An 18,778-nucleotide genomic window follows, 5' to 3' on the forward strand; every position below is an offset into this window, starting at 1 on the left:
TCTGTTAGTCCTTTTAGCTAACAACTTATGTGTATGTTCAAGTTACAAAGCTCACGGGTGGCCTTAGTATTATGTGGGGTACAAGGAAGTCAGGTGATGGAGGGAAGACGAATGGGACAACAAATAGTCAGGCTTTAACAAGGGAGAGCACTGTTCATTTTAATTTATTTATTTTTTAACAATGTTTTAGTGTTTTTCCATTGCACTCGCAAACCGCACACCACCACAACTTTTAACAAGCATTGCGCTATAATCTTGATCCATGCAACAATTGTAGCTGCCTATATTTTCTAACTGCTATTCTTTTTCTGTTTTCAACTGACAGTCAATATTGTTTTTTTTTGTTTTGCTTTAACGTGATTGTCCCTGAACCTTAACCACATGATTATTATTTTAACCATAAGGATAAAGGTCCCTTAACCTTAACTAAGTAGTCATTTTAACCCAAACCATTTGGTTCAGCAACCTTAACTAATTACTTAGTAAACGCAACCCATGATCTTTTCCCAACGTTATTGGAAGGATATGTTTCCCAGTTTCTGTTTTCTGTACTGTGGGTGCTGTTAGATTGTGCTTTTTGCTCAACTGAGTTTCTATAGTAGTCCTCATATTTTTTATTTGTCTGCTTGTCTCATTCCTTTTTTTAATCTCTTCTTCTTCAGACATTGATGCTCCTACCAACCTGGTCACCACTGAAGTAACAGAGGACACTGCAACAGTTTCGTGGGATCGTGTCCAGGCAGAAATAGAGGGCTACATGTTGAGCTACACTTCTGCTGAGGGCTCCAGCATCGACATCCCCGTAGGACGTGACAGCACCTCGTACAGGCTGGTTGGCTTGAAGCCTGGAGTTCTGCACACTGTCTATATCTGGGCCTTCAAGGGAGACAAAGTCAGCAGGAAGAGTTCAACAGAAGCTGAAACAGGTAAACTTTGAATGGGACCCTGAATGGGAATTGTGTCTGTAATTAAATAATATAAAGAGATAAATTACTAACACTTTTGTTTAAACACAGTTGTAGTTGTTAAAACAAACATTTTAACGTGTGATTCTCAGATATCTCAAGTGTTCCTAGGCAGTGCGTTTCTTTTCTTTCTTCCTTACAACCTTAGAGCAAAGGGAAAGATGTTTTTAGTGGCTCTTTTTTTTACGCTCCTTTGTGCAAACGCTCTTATCTCAAATAGACCTTGTGTACAATGCTACCAATCATTTCCATTTGATCTTCTATGCATTGGTTTTCTGCACAATTTCCTGCTCTTTTTTGTGGTAGCAAAAAGTAAAATAGACATTTTACACTTAGGCAAAAAGGGGTAAGTGTGCTATCTACCAACATAAGAATTTGAACTCTCACATAAAATGCTATTCAACATAATTAGGCACCTCATTTTAAGGCATTTAGTTTAGCCTGGGGCTGAATGTGTGAAGGAAGTTTGAGATGAGCCATTTTTGCTTTGTTAACAAAGCCAGCGATTTTGCTTCTCTTGTCTCTTCATCTTTGCTGTTGCGAAGGGTAGCAGCTGTTGCTGTCTGCTTGCCTTTATGTTTCTGAAGAGAGGCAGCAGATGAATGCTTTTGAGGACCAACTGGCGCATATCCAAATTGCTTTAGAAACAAAAACCTTTGAGACATTTATATAAACTGCATTATATATCAGCAGTAAAAGAATAGATAGTTCTCATATTTGTATTGATGTGACTGTTAAATATCAATAGTATAAGTATAAGTGTGTGTTTTGTGTGTTGTGTGTGTGTGTGTGTGTGTGTGTGTGTGTGTGTGTGTGTGTGTGGGTGTGTGTGTGTGTGTGTGTGTGTGTGTGTGTGTGTGTGTGTGTGTGTGTGTGTGTGGGGGGGAAAAAATGGTTTACCGCTTTGAGTTTCGGTTGATGAATATACCTGATGTCTTTTTCCATTTTTTTTTTCATGTTTATACACATTTTAAATTTGTATTTCATTGTTCTTGGTCTCTTTTGATGAGGGAAGCAGAGATTTCGGCTCCAATATCCTCACTCATACATCAACCAGCGGGAGTGCTCCTGGATGTTAATATCTGAAGTGGCTTGAAACTCACTTTGCTAGCTGGTGATGTTAGCAATTGTGATCTCAATGACCTATAACATGGGTGATATGGGGAAGAGTAACTTTTTTTATTTTTTATTATTTTGTCATGATGAGGGACGGATGTGTCAAATTATTGGCTGTATACGTGTTGAAATCTTCCATTTTCAGTGTTGAATGGGTTGCACTTTACTTTACACTACCTTACTTGTTTTGAGAGAATACAAACATTCAGAGAAGCAAAGACACAAAATACATAGAGGATTCATCTAGTATTCTCCAACATCAATGGTTCTAATTTTTCTTAAGTGTGTTGTGTTCTGTCACAATCAGTTGTTTGCAATAGTAGTTTGCATGTTCTTTAATTAACATAGCTCATAATAAACTCGTACTGTAGTAGCCCTGCTTACATAACAATGTTTTAGATGAGACATCAAACTTGGATTTTTTTTGGACTTAAGCAGAAATAATCTCATAGTAAAATATTTCTACAGAATGGGAAAGAAAATTACTTATTTTGATTAAAGGACAAAAAACAGTCAAACCCCTCTAACACCTTGATCCAAGTTTGACGTTTCTACCCTCTTACACATTGACCAAAAGGTCATGTGTAAGTGGTAACCACATTTTACTGAATTGTTTTAGCTGTGTTTAGTTTTTTTATTTGCACTGGATGTATTAATGCAACTAGCAGTCTATACTAATCATAACTCCCCTGCAGAGCTGGATGCTCCTACTAACATCTTGGCCCGAGATGAAGCAGAGTCCAGCTTCTGGGTGTCCTGGGATCCCACCCAGGCCGAAATTGATGGCTACACCCTAACCTACAGCTCTTCTCAGGGCTCAAGTGAGGAAGTCCCAGTTGGGTCTGACAGTACTTCGTACATGCTGACTGGCTTGAGGCCTGGTGTCCCCTACACTGTCTACATTTGGGCCATCAAGGGGAGCAAAGTTAGCAGGAAGATCTCAACAAAAGCGGAGACAGGTCTCAAATCTATGACATTGTGTTCAAATCCAAAGCACTTAATTATCTGACCAGCTAATGCCAAATATTGGGGTTAAATGCTCATCTACCTGCATCTACCTGCAGTATGTTTAGGCACTTTAAAACAATTTTAAAATGTCTCAAAACCTTTTTATTATCTTAGATGATAACACTTAGTTGTTATATGTAGCTTTCAACCATTGTGTTATTAGTCTATTACAAAAAACACTACTCTATATATAGTTTTTATTCTTGGAATAACTGTATAGACTGGTCTGTAGTTTGCATCATTAGTGTATTAATATCCTCTACTACCATCTTCCTCTAGACCTGGATGCTCCCGCTAACCTCTTAGCCCAAGACGTGACAGAGACCAGCTTCAGCGTGTCATGGGATCCAGCCCAGGCTGAAAGTGATGGCTACATTGTAACCTATAGCTCTTCTGAGGGCCATAGTGGGGAGATCCCAGTGGGACCTGACAGCACCTCTTTAATGCTGACTAGTTTGAGGCCTGGGGTCCTCTACACTGTCTACATCTGGGCCATCAAAGGAAACAAAGCCAGCAGGAAGATCTCAACACAAGCTCAGACAGGTCTTAAATCTACCATTGTCTGTTAAACCCACCAATTGAAGCCATGCCTCAATTGAAATACGCATCTCGTACATTCTTCTGTTTGGCAGTGTTAATGTTTAGCATAAAATCTTGTAGTTATTTTGACAAGACAACTCTTTTGGCAACTCTTTTGCAAACGGCAAAAGAAAATGTGTTATTCACATGGTAGACCAATCAGCTTGTTTGTTTTAAAAACGTTTCCAATGTATTCATCCCCCTTCTTGCCAACTTCTTATGCGGGTCACTGCAAGCAAAGCAGCCCCTCTTTTCCCCCCAACAGCCAATTTCCAGCTCTTTCTGAGCAGTCCCATGCCAGCTTCGAGGAGTAATCCCTCCGGTATGTCCTGCGACAACCCTGCAGTCTCCCCTCAGCCTCTAATAAGTTGTGCATAAGGAGGCACTCAGGGCCATTCTTTCCGAGTGATCAAAACACATCTACCTGCTACTCTGGAAGAGAAGCTGCTGTATTCATATTTCTCTCAGATCAATAGAGTCATCACTCTGTCGTGCAGACTGAGATCAGCCAACATGTCGGGGAACCTCATCTCAGCCTCTTGTATCCAACAATAGGATCAGTTCAGTTTCTTGTTCTTTACCACTCAACCAACTTTTGTGTGTCTACAGATGAAAGATGGCTTGAAGATGGACTCTTTGGCTCAGCTGTCTTTTCAAGATCTGATATATTGTCTGCATTGCTGCTCTCAATTCCCCTGATGTTTTGTTGTTGCCCTACAATCTAACTTGTGTGTAAAATCCCAATTTACCTGGATCCTTAGAGCAACTGCCTAATTATCAGAATTTAACAAGACACTTTTTATCAGAAGAGGACAAGTGAAGGCTTTGAAAGACTCTTTCCTCATTTTGACAGCCTTCTTTGCTCGTGCTGTCCACCGCCAGGTTTCTTGGGGTGACCACTCTTCACCTTCTAACCACTGCTCCTTGAAGCTGCATCCCTGATAGGGATTTTAAACAGTCCATTATGTATAGAACCTATGCATGAATAAAATAAATTTTGTCTTGGGAATTTTGTCTTGTCTCAACTTGGGAGTTGAGAGTTAAATTTGGGCTGTACGGGGATACCAGGCCTTTTTTTTAGCAAACTCAGAATGCCAAATGTTCTGACCAATCTTTATTTTCCTCCCTGCAACAGTCAAGTGCACCAGACTCCATCCACCAGGGGAAACCAGGGTAGATAGGATCAGATTTAGCATTAGATTAGGCTCTTTTCTCTCTCTCAGAGTGCACATTACATGAGTCATAATGTGCTTAGTCCGTAACTATTTGCCTAACAGGTATTAACCCAACCTCCAGCCTTTCTGGCTGAGTTGCAAGGTTCCCCTGGCCACAGGGGCTGTTATTCAAGGCAGAGTTTTCTTGGCTCTTGCTAAAACTGTGACTCCATATGCAGAACTTGGCACTCCAAATAAACACTTCATCAGCGTGTCATGAGACAAGTGCAGTCAAAAATTTGTGACATAAATTTAGCTACAGTTCTGATGAGAGTTCAAGCACAGAGACACCTCTTGGATCCCATGCTGTCTTCTTACAAGCTTACTGTCTGGGTCTCATTTTTTTACGAGGCCGTATATGAGGGTAAACATCGTTCTTCTCCTTGTAATTGCCATCATAGTATGATTGTTTTCAGCCAGTACATGCCAAAAGTTTAAATTTGTTCGCCTTTTGGGTGAGAAATGAAACCATACATTTTGTAGTTTTCATCAATATTTCTTATAGTTTGCATGTGTAGTATATTAACCACCTCCACTAACATCTTCCTCTAGAACTGGATGCTCCTGCTAACCTCTTAGCCCAAGATGAAACAGAGACCTCCTTCAGCTTATCATGGGATCCAGTCCAGGCAGAAATTGATGGCTACATCCTGACCTACAGCTCCTCTGAGGGCTTTAGTGAGGAGATCCCAGTCGGGTCTGACAGCAGGTCTTACATGCTGACCGGTCTGAGGCCTGGTGTCCTCTACACTGTCTACATCTGGGCCATCAAGGGGAGCAAAGTCAGCAGGAAGATCTCAACAAAAGCTGAGACAGGTTAATACACAACAAATAGGCATGATTATCATTTAGTAAATAAGAAAGCTATCCTCTCTCTGGTAATGGCAATTTAACATCATATAAAAGGTGTTTTTTGACAGAGGCAGTCTAGATGAAAGCTTATATAACATACATACCAAACATAAGTAAAAGTCATTTGGGCAGATTTTACATTTATCTTTTTTATTAGGCATCAACATGCTGTGCATGGCCCATAAGCAACACCACTGTGGCACTGTTTTAAAAATGCTTTTATCTTGGCCCAAAGCTGTCAAGTTCCAAGATTCTTAATGCTGGTCTCCTACTGAACATGTGGTCGTAGTTTGGGGGACTATTGGTTCTATAACAGCAGTAACAGGTCATTATCTGGAGCAGCATTATGTACAGATATAGAAAAGTTGTAGCCTTTCACTTAAAGAGGACAAGAGTGCAGTTATTTCATCCTTATAGAGTTGTTAAAGAGTCCCATTATTGTAATTAATGCTGATTAACGCACTGAATTTGGTTGTGGATTGCTGCAATTGTGGGTGTATATTAGCCTACTTTAGTGTTGTTTATGTGACAATACTGGATACACTGGTATTCACAGGGGTTGAGGGTTAAGTATAAGAAGTCAGGGAATACATCCGGGTTGTTTTGTTGGCACAGAAAGTTACATTTGGGGCTTTTTAACATATCGATAGAACCTCCAAAACGGTTGATTGTCTTAATAAGAGTAATTCGGTCAAATTTAAATTATTACCACATTTTGTAGACACCGGCTTACTAAGTAAACTTGGAAATTGCTTTTTTATTCACTTTATTTATGAATGTTATGTTTGCACACAAAACTGCAATCCATTAATTCTTACTTCATATGACCTTTGATTTATTAAACTGTAAATCTCTTAGAAAGTAAAAATAAGTTTACTCTACACTTCCAAAACTCCTGCTCTGGCAGGAAATGTTACCCATAGGCCAGCCCAGGTCACCGGGCATGTCTATTGACCTAGTGTGGCGTAAAAATAGCAGCGGCAGCACATGTTGACAACAGGGTATCTTTGTGTGAGCCAGATGATCTGTAAAATCACCTGAGCGCTTTAGGTGAAAGAGTTTTGAATTATAAACCAGTCTCGTCGTGACTCATTAGAAACGGTGGTAGCTACAGACCAACGTGGTGCTTGGTTCAGAGAGGAAAGGCATTGTGTCAAAAGATATCATCTGGGACACATAAACGTACGCGTTATTACAGTTGAGATTTTACTGGACCTAGTAACAAGCACCATTAATGCGTCAGTTAAAAATGTTTCAAACAAACATCAGTGTGCTTCACAGACTTTTTCAGCTGCATTGCTTTCCACTAATGATACCACGATATGCACTAATGTGTCACTGTTCACACTTTACTCCCATTTCCTTGAAATTACCAGATAAAGAGGTTTCATTTTTTCACGGATAGTAAAACTACAATTGGACAATTCCTGAATATAAACAGAAGGCAGTGTTTATACCAGAAGAAGACTATAATTATGAGTCTTGACTTTACTAAGTAGTAAATAGCTTGGGCTGATTTTGTACATCATGGTGACATATGCTTTCATTAATTTCTTGAGCCATGGGAGGTTATGGCTCCCACTGTTCCAGCAGCCGTCTTTGTGTCAGACAAATTATTTCAGCGTGTGTCTCAGGTCAAACCTCTAAAGCGTTTAAATATGGCAGAGGAATAACTACTAGTTTATCTCCAAAGGCAAATTGTAACTTTGCAGGCGGCGGGTAGACATCTCTGCTGTCTTGCTTCAGGGGAAGAGGCTGCAAAGTGTGTCAGATGACATGAATGTTGGCCTTGGCATTGAAAGAGAAGGTAGAGAAAGGGAAGGGAATAAAGAGGGATGATACTGCGCCGCAAAGTTATGTCTGTTTGAGAACCACTGCTTTTGCATGTGAGTATGACAACGGTTTGTACTGAAGCACAAACAAAGTGTTTAATTAAAATTATGATTTAACAAAACATAATTAAAACATCTGTTTGACTAAGAGAATATATTCTCTCACAATTGATTATTTGCCCAGGTTTTGTGGACAAACTCAAGAAAGAGCAGTACCAAAAATCATCTGCTTACCCAATCTAGACCCGAGTTGATAAGATGTATTGATGAACGTAAAGTATACAACATGTTCTTGTGCTGTAATCTACTCGATTTACAATCCAATCCATAGATATTGATGCCCCTAAGGACCTGAAGGCGACAGATGTGACGCTGGATTCTGCTTTCTTGACTTGGGTTCCTCCTCTCGCTGACATTGAGGGGTACACCCTCAGCTACAGAGATGAGGATGGGAACATGGAGGTAACTTAGCCATATTTTCTCACCCAAATGTATTCACATATGCCACAACTGAAGTATTAAGCTCTTTGTCTTACAATTTGTTAATACAGAGATAAGTGGTCTGTATTATGTGTCTGGGTATATTTGCATTCATTTTTTTATATATTTTATATATTTATTTATTTAAACTGTTCCATTAAATGTGAAGAACACCCTCATATGGAAAACTGAGTTTGACTGTGTAGGAGTATGCAAAACCCTTTTATTTTGCATTGGGTAGAACTGCAGTTTCTTTGAGTATTATATTATTGGAATATTGAACACTACCATGCAGGATTTTAAGTCCTGTCTTTGTCTTTACAGGTTCAGGTTACTTTATTGGTACCCGTGAGTAAACTAGGTTTACAGTCTAAGAGGAAGGACATCCTTAAAACTTACATAAATGCAACACACAAAACAATAAACCATATAAAACAGACAGTAAATCACGGATAAAAAGAATAGAAAACAGTACACAACCAAAGTGCTTGTGCGCTTTGTGCAAGTAATTCTAATTCTATAATTTAATAGTGTTTGCTGGTGGGACTTTTTTTTTTTTTAAATCTTGTCGTTATGCAACCAGGGATTCTTAGCCTCCATCCAGAAGAGCTAAGATGTTTACAAGCTATCTGTGCTTAAGATTACAAGCATACTGTTTTTTAATGTTTAAAATAGATTGAGATGACAGTAAAGGTGTTGTTCAATTTAAGCTCTGTAGAACGTTGACCTCTTGTGGTCAGAACTAAAATGAATCTACTGGAAGTATTTTAAGTACATGGATGAGATGAGTGATCTTGATGCCTGTCTCTAATCGAAGCTCAAGACGATGCCATCTCTCATGCAGTAAGTTAAGTGAAATTGATGTTTATTGGGTTCAGATGGTGGAAAACGGCTTGGAGCCAGCGAGAACAGTTTTGCTGTGGCCAGTCTGGAGATGGGGAAGCGATATATTGTCACCATCATTGCCTACACGGAGAACAAGAGGAGCAAGGTAGTAGAGACTGTCTTCAGAACAGGTATGTGCACTGCTCTGCTCTTTCTTGATATGGTCTTTTTCTTTTTTTATCGTTGCATTGTGTCACTTTGTCTGACATTTATTAGGTCATGTTATAACATATTTAACATTGCATCGCATTTTGAGTATTCAACAATAATAATGCCATCACACCTCTTTTGTAGTTGGCCTGATGTACCCCTTCCCCATGGACTGCGTTCAGATCATGAAGAATGGCAATAAAAAGAGTGCTATCTACACAGTCTATATTAACAACGACCGCTCCAAACCAATTGAGGTTTACTGCGACATGGAGACTGATGGAGGCGGCTGGCTGGTACAAATAACTGATAAACTGCACAGACCAAAATATGAAAAACTATCTTTTAAATAAGGTTTCAGGATATTATAATATGGTTTATTTATTATTATTTACAGTAATGTTTATTATGTGAGCAGAATTTCTATCAGTAAATAATGAAGAAACATTCCACCTGTGAAAACAGTTATTATATAATGTCTTCTTTGGCTTTTCAAAATTTATCCTGATTATGTCCACATGCTAAAAGTCAATATAACTGGACCTCTGACCTTTGATTTTAACCATTTTAAGTCTTGAGTCTCCCAACTGTGTGGCAATGCAGTGTAATTACTGGATAATCCAGTTATTGAAAGTACAAATCCCAATTCCTATGACGTTGGGATGTTGTGTAATAAGTGAATAGAAACAGAATACAATGATTTGCAACCTATATTCAATTGAATACACTACAAAGACAACATATGCAATGTTAAACTGATATGATACTTTGTTATTGTTTTGCAAATAATATCATTTTGAATTTTATATCTGCAACACGTTCCAAAAATGCTGGGACAGGGGCATGTTTACAACTGTTAACTCATTTTTTTCTTTTAACAACACTCAATAAGCATTTGGGAACTGAGGACACTTATTGCTGTACCTTGATGTACGACTTCAGTTGCTCAAAAGTCCCCAACCTCTGCGCTTCACATTGCACCACACATTTTTGATGGGAGACAGGTCTGGACTGCAGGCTGGCCATTCTAGCACCCATACTCTTATACTACGAAGCCCCGCTGTTGTAACATGTGCAGAACGTGGCTTAGCATTGTCTTGCTGAAATTTGCTGTGACGTCCTTGAAAAAGACTTTTCTTAAATGGTAGCATTTGTTTCTCCAAAACCTTTATGTACCTTTCAGCATTAATGATGCCTTAGTTAACCATGCCATGGGCACTAACACACCCCCATACCATCACAGATGCTGGCTTTTGACCTTTGCGCTGATAACAATCTGGATGGTCCTTTTCCTCTTTGGGTCGGAGTACAGTACTCCATGATTTCCAAAAACAGTTTGAAATGTGGACTCGTTAGACCACGGCACACTTCTCCATTTTGCGTCAGTCCGTCTCAGATAAGCTTTTTGCCCAGAGAAGCAGTCGGCGTTCCTGGGTGATGTTGATATATGGCTTTTGCTTTGCATGGTAGAGTTTTAACTTGCACTTGATGTAATATCCTTTACATAATGTCTGTTTTAATGCAGTGCTGCCTGAGGGAACGAAGGTCACGGGAATTCAATGTTGGTTTTCGGCCTTGCCGCTTACGTGAAGAAATTTCTCCAGGTTCTATGAATCTTTTGATGATATTATGGACTGTAGTTGGTAAAATCCCTAAATTCATTGCAATTGTACTTTGAAAAATGTTCTTAAACTGTTTGCTCACGCAGTTGTTCACAAAGTATTGAAACGCGACCCTCGTCTTTGCTTGTGAACAACAACGCTTTTTGGGGAAGCTCCTTTTTATAACAAATCATGACCAGCTAACATGTTCACCTGTGGAATGTTCCAAACGTGTTTTTTGAGCATTCCACAACTTTCCCAGTCTTTTGTTGCCCCTGTCCCAGCTTTTTGGAATGTGTTGCAGGCATCAAATTCAAAAGGAGTGAATATTTGTTCAAAGTTTATCAGTTTGAACATTGAATATTTTGTCTCTGTAGTGTATCCAATTGAATATAGGTTGGAAGGGATTTGCAAATCACTGTATTCTGCTTTTATTTACATTTTACATAACTTCCCAACTTCATTGAAATTGGGGTTTGTAGTTGACAGTTATTGCCACTGGAATTTTAGTGATGTAGATGATAACCAACATCCCAAAGCAGATAGTATGAAACATAAGTAACAGCTGTTTGTAAGCATCCTGTGTTCAATGTTTTCAGGTGCTCCAACGACGTACCGTTGGCAAGCTGGACTTTATGAAACGCTGGAAACCGTACATTATCGGTTTTGGCAACATGACAGACGAGTTCTGGATTGGTGAGCACTGTTTCTGCAGACATTGAAACATCCACGTATGAACAGCACTGAAGTATTTCTTCTTGCTTTCACATTCTCTGTCCGGCTGTTCCCTCAGGTCTGGATAAGATTTATGAGCTCACCAACACTCCTACTCAGTATGAGCTGAGGTTTGACCTGGGACTGGGCGCAGAGAGAGCCTATGCTGTATATGACAACTTCAAGATTGCACCGGTCAAGCAGAAGTTCCAACTCACTATCGGCAAATACAGTGGGACAGCAGGTAGGCCTTTAGCCCCTAATATCTTTCCAAACTACCAGCGATACAATAGACAGCATGTGTAACATTAAGAAGAATTAACGAAAACTTTAATTTTCTTTAATCAAATAGAAGATGTTATAGGGACAAAAAAGACTGCAAGAATGGCATTGAGACAGGCTGCGAGTGGAATGGAGGGGTTTTAAGCAGTAGACACCCAACCCATAACTCTCAAGGGTGCTGAGAAAGCTAATACATACCAACAGTAGGTGGGATATTCAGAATGTTCTGTTCAGTCAGTTATAGACGGGGGCTATATAAGGAAGGCTTCTGGCATCTGAGGAAGGCAGGATTTAGTTGGCTTTTGAGCCAGATAGATACACACGCACAGCAAGTGGGGTGCTGTGTCTACATATACCACAGTGTGCTGCACAACATATACTGGATCTCTCTATTTTTGGCCTTTTTGTTAAATTTCTTCTGGGAACACATGGAAGAAAAAGAAGTGATCAGCAAAATCTAAGAATATATTGTTGATAGAGGAAGGTTGAATTGCATACAGATTCTTTAAATAATACAATTTTAATATTTTTAAAGTTCCCATATTGTAAAAAGTTAGATTTCCATGTCTTTTTGATTATACAGCAAGCATAGTTGCCTACAGAGCATGGGCATCAATTATATCAAATATACATACAATTGTATGGGGGTGGGACAAGACGCATCCACTTTTGGGGACCAATGATACCGGACCCGCTCACTTTGCAGCGCATCTGTTTATTTTACATTTCAGAGCGCCATCAGTCAAATCCATTCCACTTGAGGAATGCCCAAATTCATCAAATTCCATTTCAGTTTTAGCCACAGCCTTGACTTCCACGCTACTGCTTCCTAAAATCTATTCCACTTGGCTCAATCAGAGTCCATATAAACTCTGTTGCGTGTTTTCACTACTCACACCTTCTGCTCTCCCGAGATACAGCAAGGTAAACAAATCATCTTTTCATGTCTGCTACTCAGGTGGCTCTTGCTGTTAGCTTACTAAGTCAGGGTTTTTCCTGCATAGAGAACAGGTTTAAGCCAACGCCAAAGGAAAATCACAAAAACCGTAGGGGCGTTCTGTTACACTGCCCTAGGCCTATAGGCTGTTTAACATCACTGACAATTATTTGATCACTGCAACAGTAAGAGCAGCTCTTTGAATCATGTTCAGTGAGAGAAGATAGTTTTTGTACCAGTGCTATGTGTTGATTTAAAGCCAAACTGCTACTGTATGGTAATCTTCTTTAGAGCCTGACCGATATATCTGTGGGCCGATATTAGGCATTTCCCAATCTATTAGTATTGGCATTTCATAATGGCCAATTTTTTTTTAATATTAATTTATCAAAATCATTTATAGTGAAAACAATTGATTCTGATAAATAAAAACGGACTGTCAGCCATGTTATGAGTGTTGGTTTTGCATAGTTTATCCACCAGAGGGCACTCTACAGCGTCCCTGTTGGCAACACTGATTTTCTTTTTTTTTTTGTTATTGTGTTTTTGTTCAAAGGACTTTAAGTTTCATACCTTAAGTTTGTATTTTTAACATTTTATTTATCAGAACTTTAATATATTTTGATGTTCCTCTGCTGTGACAATAAAACAAATAACTACAAATAACTAGTGTTAGTGAAATCTGTTTATTTTTTATAACGCATTTCTGGATAAATTGACATATCTAATTTTTAAATTACCAAATATCGGTATCGGCCTTAAAAATCCTTTATTGGTCAGGCTCTACTCTTCACTGACTAGCGAGGGAGGACCCACCCCCTTTTTTTGCTTCCGATGCCCATGCCATAGAGACTGAAAGTATCAAAGAACTCGATCCACAGAGAAATTCCACAGACCGCATTCAGAAACTGTGCCTTTAAACAATCTGTCAGGTCTTCCATAAGGTTGTGATGTCATAATATTACTCTATGTACAGTAGGTCTTAGGGGTGTGCAAAAAATTTGATTTGTATTCGTATGTCGCGATTCAAGTTCTACCGATTCAAAATCGATTCCTAGAATTCCAAAAATCAATTCATATTTTTATAAATTTGTATGGTATCAATAAAATCACATGATATATATAATGATGATGATGATGATTTGTGTGTGTGTGTGTGTGTGTGTGTGTGTGTGTGTGTGTGTGTGTGTGTGTGTGCATGTGTATACAGTACTGTGCGAAAAAATGCTGTAAACTAAGAATGCTTTCAAAAGTATAAATGATTGTTTTTTGTTTTTATCAATTTACAAAATGCAAAGTGAGCAAACTAAAGAAAAATCTAAATCACATCAATCTTTGGTGTTATTACCCTTTGCCTTCAAACCAGCATCAATTCTTATAATTACTCGCAAAAAGTTGGGCAACGTTGAGGATTGTAGACGTGCAACAGATGAAAAACACATCAAGCTTATTTCCCTTCAAATCGGAGGATGTCCAGCCGTGACATCAGCTCAGAACTGGCAGAAACCAGTGGGGCCCAGGCACACCCGTCTACTGTCCAGAGAAGTCTGGCCAGAAGTGGTCTTCATGGAAGAGTTGCAGCCAAACAGCCATACCTCAGACTATGTTTTTGTGCATATTTGAGTCCCTTGGCCTTGTTTCTATGTCTGAGGTATGGCTTTTTGGCTGCAACTTTTCCAAGAAGACCACGTCTGGCCAGACTTCTCCAGACAGTAGACGGGTGTGCCTAGGTAGATACCTGCCTTAAATAGGCAGGGCCTAAACAGGGCGTTTTAGACATAGGGTGACTGTAGGGTATATTCAGACAAATGTAAGAAAAATAATGTGCTTTTTGAACAACAAAGCATATAAACCTGTTCTAATAAAAACTGAAAATACAAGTATGAACCTGAAAATGAGCATGATTATTGCTTCTTAATTATTGTTAATGATTCCCAGGTGATGCTATGACCTACCACCAAGGCCGACCCTGGACTACTATTGATAATGATAACGACATCGCTCTGGGTAACTGTGCCCTGACCCACCGTGGTGCCTGGTGGTACAAAAACTGTCACCTGGCCAACCCCAATGGAAAATGGGGAGACAACAGGCACAGTTTGGTAAGTGAGCAGAAAGGCAGTCCTGCACTGGATCATGCATGACGGTCATAGGGTGCTATCCTGCAATTATTGTGGATCTGCCAATGTGGTTTTAAAGTGTATTAAGTCATACTGCTCCGTCATTCACAATAAGTCATTCTTGGTCTTGGTGGTTTAACATCTATGGGGCCCCCAAGGTGACAAGGGGGGGGGGGGGAGAAATCCCCCCCAAAAATAAATATTGGAACAATCCCTTTTGCAAGATCTTGACATTGTTTTGCGAGATCTTGACTTTGTTTTGAGAGATGTCGAGTTTTTTTGTCATAAGGGTTTGCAATAAGGATAACCTAGCTAGCAGCACGACATGATTACATCTTCTTGGTTGTCTAAATACATCCACTGTTTATTTTGATAAGCATTACTAATTAATACATGCCAAAGTGAAGTATTATAATGGACATTGTTGTTGACTGATGTCAATGACTGCAGGCTAACCTTAGTTGCTAGCTAGTATCTAGCTAGTAGCATGACATGATTACATCTTCTTGGTTGTCTAAATACATCCACTGTTTATTTTGATAAGCATTACTAATTAATACATGCCAAAGTGAAGTATTATAATGGACATTGTTGTTGACTGATGTCAATGACTGCAGGCTAACCTTAGTTGCTAGCTAGTATCTAGCTAGTAGCATGACATGATTACATCTTCTTGGTTGTCTAAATACATCCACTGTTTATTTTGATAAGCACTACTAATTAATAAATGCCAAACAGAAGTGTTATAATGAACAATGTTGTTGACAGTTGATGTCAGTAGCGCTAGTTTGTGTTGTTGTAACAACATGCTTGTACATGAGCTTCTTTCTTGTCTCTTACAAGTATAGCTAGTTCATTCTCATAATACAGCCATGGTATAGCTAGCTAGCATTGTGGCAAACTCATGAACTTGCCATTTCATTGTATAAAATGTTCACTAATGGTAAACATTGTGTTTTCATTGTTCCTGATCGTTTACATGCGTATCAAAATAAACGATTGATGTATTTAGACAACCAAGTTGATGTAATTGTGTCATGCTACTAGCTAGATACTAGCTAGCAACTAAACTTAGCCTGCAGTCATTGACATCAACAGTCAGTAACAATGTCCATTATAACACTTCACTTTGGCATGTATTAATTAGTAATGTTTATCAAAATAAATGTTGAATGTATTTAACCAAGAAGATGCAATCACGTCATGCTACTAGCTAGCTAGATACTAGCAATTGCGCTAGCATGCCAGCTAGCTAGGTTAGCCTTATTGTTTGTATATAAATAAAACTTAAGATCTCGCAAAACAAAGTCAAGATCTTGCAAAAGTGATTGTTCCAGTGCATGTTTTATTATTTTAATTTTTGTTTTTTCCTCCATGTCAAAGTCAAGATCTCACAAATAAAACTCAAGATCTCGCAAGAGCCAAGTCAAGATTTGGCAAAAGTGTTTGTCCCCAGTACATGTTTTTTTGTAAATATTTTTAATTTTGTTTTTTTATAGGTATAGGTACATATATACACCTATCTTCTGGTGTAGTGTGCCTTCTCACCAATAGGTGGCACTGACAGTATCATGTGATGACAGATTTATACTAACCCAAGTTACCAGTTACTGTAACAGTCTTACATCGTTGAGATGGCTATAGGCGGTCACATATCATGCCTTCACTCCGTCCTTGCCAGTAAATGATTGTATTTATTTAATTATGGATTTGTTGAATTCATTTAAAGTTTAAATCTGCTTCATTAAGTTTAGCTACCGTTTACTGGAGACTTGGTGTCCATGAATAATAAGTGGATCCCCTGTGTTTGCTATGAGTCCTTTTCAGCTCAAAATGTCAATGAGGCAAATTACATTTTTTGTGTTCTTGATTAAGTCAGCAGTCATTAGGGGTTTCAAGGAGGAGATCTGCTGTGTTTTTTTTCTATTCATTTTTCACCATGCATACCTCTTGCTGCTAAATGAAATACTGTTAGTAGTTGTACCACTCACAACACATTGTCCTGTATTCATTTGAAACTGCTAAATGTATCTTGTCTCATCTTATTCTTATTCTGGGTTATTTCTTACAAAAACAAAACAATTTTTTAAAAAGAGTACTGACCGGTGGCTGTTCCCTGGTCAGCAATCAAAGACAACTTCACCCCAGCCCACTCTTACTTGTTTTGTTTTGGATTGTCGAGATGAAGCAGAAATCGCCTGAATCCATCAGCAGTGATAAGAAAACACATTTCTCACACCAGCTATAAACCATAAGTGTTTTTTACCAGGCTGATAGGGTAACAACAACAGTTATTATGTCTGAAAGTGTGATACTAAAGAAAATGCCAGGGGATTTCTCTGCTCTTGTCAAGATTTCAACCATAATATTGCCGCTGCAGATGTCTCCCGCACTCTTTGGTGGCGAAATGCAATAACAGTCAAAACAAGTTTGTACTCACAAGAAATGAAGCCTGAGGCTGGTGTTTATTAGTGTTTGTCATTCTGCCTGTCTGTCATTGCTGCTTGCCTGTTCTGTGACTCTGTCCCTCACCATTTTCTTGTCTTTCTCATTTCCCCTCTCTCTCCTTTTTCATCGCTCCAACATCTCCTTCTAACCATACTTTGCTTTTCTCTCTCCAATCTCTTTCTCGCTCAATCTGCTCTCCTGCTCTCAGGGAGTGAACTGGGAACCGTGGAAGGGCCACCTAGTGTCCCTCGACTTCACCGAGATGAAGATCCGTCCTGTGGGAGCCCTGTCCAGCAGGAAGACGCGATCTTTGATGGCCAGAGAGAAGAGCAGAACCACAAACCTCCAAAAGAAATGATGGAACACCTCCTAATTAGACCACAGTCGTCATAGGTCCCATTAACCTGCCATCACTCTAGATTTTGGTGTTTCTGTACATATGTATATGTCCCCACTGGTCTATATGCCTTTATGTGTCTCTTGGACAATATATACACTTCTTTGGTCAAGGAGAGAAATACTCATAAACAATAGTAACTTATTATCTGTTTTTAATGTATACAATGACATTCATCAGAAATTCCTAGGTTTAGTGTGATTGCGGGAAAGTGGTGAATAGAGAACTGCCTTGGAGTTGTTTAGAATTGAACATTAACAAGTTTAGTCTTACCAGTTACAATGCAAATGTTTTTTTTTTTTAAACTCCTGTTTCACTGATTCTGGTATTAACTTCAATTATAAATCAGGAAACAGTAGATTTAAGTTAAATTGGAAACATGCATTCATTTTAACTTTATTTTTTAAACCTCAGGGCAGCAGCCCAGATTATTTGTACTATACTTGTTTATTTTATGTCCTATGAAGAATTTCAGTAGCAGCTTTTCTTGTGTATAGTAGTATTGACAGCATCAATGTAAAAATGGCTTGTGTGTTTTGTTTTAAGATCAGTTAGTGTGAGTTTATTGAGTATGAAGTTATTTGGCTGTGTTACATTCAGCTGTCACCGCTGCGAACACTGTCATATCAAATTAGTGTGTGTCAGACAAGCCAGAGAATAACAATGGATGGCCATACTGCTCCTGCTTTACATTCATATGATGGGGACAGTGCATATAAATCAATGTGATGTGTCCACATCAAACGTCAATATGGAAGTTTACCCCATCCCCAGGGATCTAATGAGCAAACTCTTGTTTTCAGTAGCTGAAAAATGTTATTAATACTGCTTTGACTTTGACTTTAATTACATTTTTCTACACTTGTATTACAAACTGCCGGTTTATGAGTATAAGTATGGAGCACATCAATCAACATTTCTGCTGATCTGCCAGAACTGATCTATAGGCCCCGCTCCTCATAAATTTTGCGTTCACTGACATGTCTTTTTTAAACCTTCATAGCCCATAAAGTTTTGTTCCAACAAATCCTCAATCAGGAGTTTCACAGTCAGAAATGAGGACTGTCACTAAGGAATATAAAAACCTGTATGTGAAACTATTGTTTTACTAATTGTATTGTCAGACTAACATTATAGGTGGTCATTCATATTAGTGCCACAAGTTTCACACAAGAAAATAAAGGTTTTATTACATGAA

The 18,778-nt window shown here is 38.8% G+C and overlaps 1 protein-coding gene across 1 annotated transcript in view; it reads left to right on the forward strand.

Moving 5' to 3' along the window:
- Positions 1-18,778, forward strand: part of tnn (tenascin N) — a 45,793-nt gene extending 27,015 nt beyond the window's left edge. The window contains exons 9-19 of the mRNA XM_032531906.1: positions 663-926; positions 2,777-3,040; positions 3,369-3,632; positions 5,435-5,698; positions 7,898-8,033; positions 8,929-9,062; positions 9,226-9,377; positions 11,282-11,378; positions 11,476-11,640; positions 14,554-14,717; positions 17,392-18,778. Coding sequence (XP_032387797.1) covers positions 663-926; positions 2,777-3,040; positions 3,369-3,632; positions 5,435-5,698; positions 7,898-8,033; positions 8,929-9,062; positions 9,226-9,377; positions 11,282-11,378; positions 11,476-11,640; positions 14,554-14,717; positions 17,392-17,541 — 2,054 coding nt within the window. The 3' untranslated portion in view covers positions 17,542-18,778. The remainder of the gene's footprint in view (positions 1-662; positions 927-2,776; positions 3,041-3,368; positions 3,633-5,434; positions 5,699-7,897; positions 8,034-8,928; positions 9,063-9,225; positions 9,378-11,281; positions 11,379-11,475; positions 11,641-14,553; positions 14,718-17,391) is intronic.

This window comes from Etheostoma spectabile, chromosome 12 (genome assembly GCF_008692095.1).
Source record: "Etheostoma spectabile isolate EspeVRDwgs_2016 chromosome 12, UIUC_Espe_1.0, whole genome shotgun sequence".
Classification (NCBI taxonomy): Eukaryota; Metazoa; Chordata; class Actinopteri; order Perciformes; family Percidae; genus Etheostoma; species Etheostoma spectabile.